The 3,970-nt window shown below is 34.6% G+C and overlaps 1 protein-coding gene across 1 annotated transcript; it reads left to right on the plus strand.

Moving 5' to 3' along the window:
- Positions 1–766: 766 nt before the first annotated feature.
- LOC133323583 (probable insulin-like peptide 3) lies at positions 767–1,194 on the plus strand. Its single transcript, XM_061532501.1, has 2 exons — positions 767–926; positions 986–1,194. The coding sequence occupies exons 1-2, from the start codon at positions 767–769 to the stop codon at positions 1,192–1,194; spliced, it is 369 nt and encodes a 122-aa protein (XP_061388485.1).
- Positions 1,195–3,970: the final 2,776 nt, after the last annotated feature.

Genomic DNA, 3,970 nt, shown 5'->3' on the forward strand with positions numbered 1-3,970 from the left:
AAATGGACCAAAAACTTAATATTTGTATGTTTTTCTGGCCACAATTATGACCTGAACATCATGAAATCTTACACGAAGAAAAGGACTTGACCATGGAATAAGTATGGCTGTTTTCATGATAATCGGTCTGAAGACTTTGAAGACTGTGAATAATTCCAAAATTTGCATTCTCTGGCATAATTATTTACTCCGAAGGGGCATAGACTGGATAAGACGACAGTATATCAAATACAATTGATAACCATTACATTATATTCGTAAATATGTATGAAGCACGATTGGAGCTTTACCTGACCAATAACGCATATATTGCTTTTGACGGACCCAGAGTCTATTTTTCTATTATTATTTTTCAAGGAAATCCGCCTCAGAAGTTGGGTAGTAGTTTTTTGTTGTTCGTTTGGGTTCCATAGCTTGATGCCGCATTTTTTTTATTATTGACACTTGTAGGTCTGGAAAGACGTGTGCCTAATTTGATTAGAGCAAATCTTGTAAATTTTCAGTGTTCTTCATTGTACACCCACAGATTCAGTTGCTATTTTAAGAATATTTGTTTATACGTGTTAATTACGATATACTGCTGTATATGTATGTAATTATTACATACGACGAATAAATTTACATTTTAAAGTAAATTGTTGTATGTCGTCATAACTTAGAGAACACACACCTCGACCACTATTACTATAAATATTCTATAGGAAATTCGTTGATGTCACATTTCGAAACAGCTTCTTCCTGGCATTAGACAACGAAATCTATTACAATGAAACTTTTAGCTGCTCTCGTGTTTTTGGCTATTTGTTATGAAATTCAATCGGCAGCAACTCGATTCTGTGGTCAAAATTTGGTTCAGGTTCTGGACGCTGTGTGTGTGGATGGTTTCTATGGAATGCAGATTAGTAAAAAATCTACCAATAAACCAAGTGAGTGTATTGAATGAAATTATAAACGTTATTTAAACTAAAAACATTTTCTTCCTCAGTGTTGCATGGTCTGACAGATATAATTGGATTTAATGAAATCGACGGTGAACCACATTATGATCCCGACTCCCAACTCAGTCGTATGTTGCACAGTGAATCAATGAATGGATTGGCAAAAACTCGCCGACAACGTCATTTAAATGGTGTTTATGACGAATGCTGCCGTAAGGGTTGTACATTGCAAGAACTCGCCGGATATTGTCTCTAAAGATACAAGCATTAAGAAAAGTTTATCATCCAGATCATTATTACGAATTGACATTAAGAATAGAAATAAATGCATAAAACAAAATATCTATAATAAAAACGATTTCTTGTATCTATATTCTATTAGTAGGCAATTGGTAATAATCGGTTTTTAAATTTCTTGTATTAATATTCTAAGAGTGGGCAATTGGTAATAATTAAGAATAAAAATCTTTGATTGTGGTTTATATTTTTTCCAGAAATACCCATATTCTTCTATATATATAACCAGTAAGGAAAGTAGTAAAGTCGGACGGGGCCGACTATATAATACCCTTCACCACTATGGGTATATTGAACAGGACTATTAACATGAAATTGGATGAAATAAAATATGTGATATTTATCTAAATGTGAATCTACCTAGATCTATCCATAAAGTATGTAAATCGACTTCAAACAAATACTGGGCAATGTCTGTACTTCTAGAAAACGCAACTACGTAATTCTATGCTCAATTTTGTAAGTTGTGCAAAATTTGATGTCAATCTGACTACATGAGGAGTTTGATGCCCAATATACTTAACATCGGGCGAAAATATATATGGAAGCTCTACCCAAATATTAAGCGATTTAAAACAAACATGTCACAGGTTAGGTTATAGTAATTTCAGAACGTTTTGTTCCTATCAGCCTATTGGTTCCTTTTTGCGTCACTTAAAATCCTTGGTGCATTACTTAAAATCAATATATAATAAAGGGAGCTATACCTAAATCTGGACCGATTTTCACGAAAAAAAACAGACATCACTCTAGGCTCAATTCAGTACGTTAAGCCAAATTTCGTGCAAATCGAAAGATATATAGCGACTTTGGTGCACCATTTACATGAAATCGGACGAAACTATATATGGGAGCTATATAGAAATCTGGACCGATTTTCTCGAAACTTGGCAGACATCTCTCTAGGCTCATTTCAGTACGTTATGCCAAATTTCGTGCAAATCGAAGGATATATAGGGACTTTGGTGCACCATTTATATATGAAATCGGACGAAACTATATATGGGAGCTATATCTAAATCTGGACCGATTTTCTCGAAACTTGGCAGACATCACTCTAGGCTTAATTCAGTACGTTATGCCAAATTTCGTGCAAATCGAGAGATATATAGCGACTTTGGTGCACCATTTACATGAAATCGGACGAAACTATATATGGGAGCTATATCTAAATGTGGACCGATATTCTCGAAACTTGGCAGACATCATTCTAGGCTCAATTCAGTACGTTGTGCCAAATTTCGTGTAAATCGAAAGATATATAGGGACTTTGGGCACCATTTACATGAAATCGGACGAAACTATATATGGGAGCTATATCTAAATCTGGACCGATTTTCTCGAAACTTAGCAGACGTCACTCTAGGCTTAATTCAGTACGTTATACCAAATTTCGTGCAAATCGAATGATATATAGGGACTTTGGTGCACCATTTACATGAAATCGGACGAAACTATATATGGGAGCTATATCTAAATCTGAACCGATTTTCACGAAACTTGGCAGGCATAATTCTAGACCTAAATGATTAGACTGTACCAATTAAATCGGTTAAATATATATATATATAAAAATCTGAACCGATTTTTCCCAATTTCAATAGGGTTCGTCCTTGGGCCGAATATGTGACCTATGCCAAATTTCATCCAATTCGGATCATAAATGCGACCTGTACTTTGTTTACAATTTAACATGCACAGACAGACAGACGGACAGACGGACGGACATGCATAAATCGACTTAGAAAGTGATTCTATGCATATTCTCAAAAGGAACCATGTGCCTATCGCGTTTCGTTTTGCCTGTTACAAACATATGCACAAAGACATAATACCCTGTACCACAGTGTGGTGAAGGGTATAAAAATCTTCGATTATGGTTCGGCCTAAGCAGACTGTTAAAAAGTTGAAGTACTCCGAGGGTAGTTTTTTTTTTATAAAAGAACAGCAACGTTTATTATTAAGGGTTGAAAACAGACTGTGAACATTTTTTCAATACAATAAAATATCTACACCTATTTCAATGACAATACATATTTATAAAAGTCATGGCTACTTAAATAAATTTCAACAAGTAGAAATTGTGACAATTTCGAATTTTCTTGACTGTACTTCTTAATTAAATTCTTTGTATAACCTGGTTACGAAATTTATATTGAGTTTTCACTTATGTCGACTTCTAAGCCAATACAATGTTTCGGCGGTCCTAAATCTCGAATGCGGAATTGTTTTTGAAATGATGCAATTAAACGGTCAACTTCTTTGGAATTATCTGAAGCTATAAGGATGTCATCAACATAGGTTTCCATTAAGAAAAGCTGATGACGCATCCAATTGGCTAAATTCCAAATTGTGTTCAACGGATAATGCATATATAAGTCGAATAGTACTTTGACGAACAACTGGTGCAAACGTATCCATATAATCAACTCCATATTCCTGAGAATATCCTTTTGCAATCAATCGAGCTTTTCTTTTTTCAATACTGCCATCCGTTTTACATTTAATTTTATATATACATCTGCAGTCTATTGGTTTTCTACCGTCAGGTAAATCAACAAGCTCCCATACATCGGTTTCACGGAGAGATTCAAACTCTTTCACCATTGCATCTTGCCATTCCTCTGAATTTAAAGAACTAATTGCTTGCTTAAAAGTTTTTGGATCTCTAAAATTATTATTTACCGCCCCATATTCTCTGTTCTTTCCTTTTGTCCATGATCTGAGGCTTTGTT

Source organism: Musca vetustissima, unplaced genomic scaffold (genome assembly GCF_032173495.1).
Source record: "Musca vetustissima isolate MV318-11 ecotype Yass unplaced genomic scaffold, APGP_CSIRO_Mvet_v1 utg352366, whole genome shotgun sequence".
Taxonomy (NCBI): Eukaryota; Metazoa; Arthropoda; class Insecta; order Diptera; family Muscidae; genus Musca; species Musca vetustissima.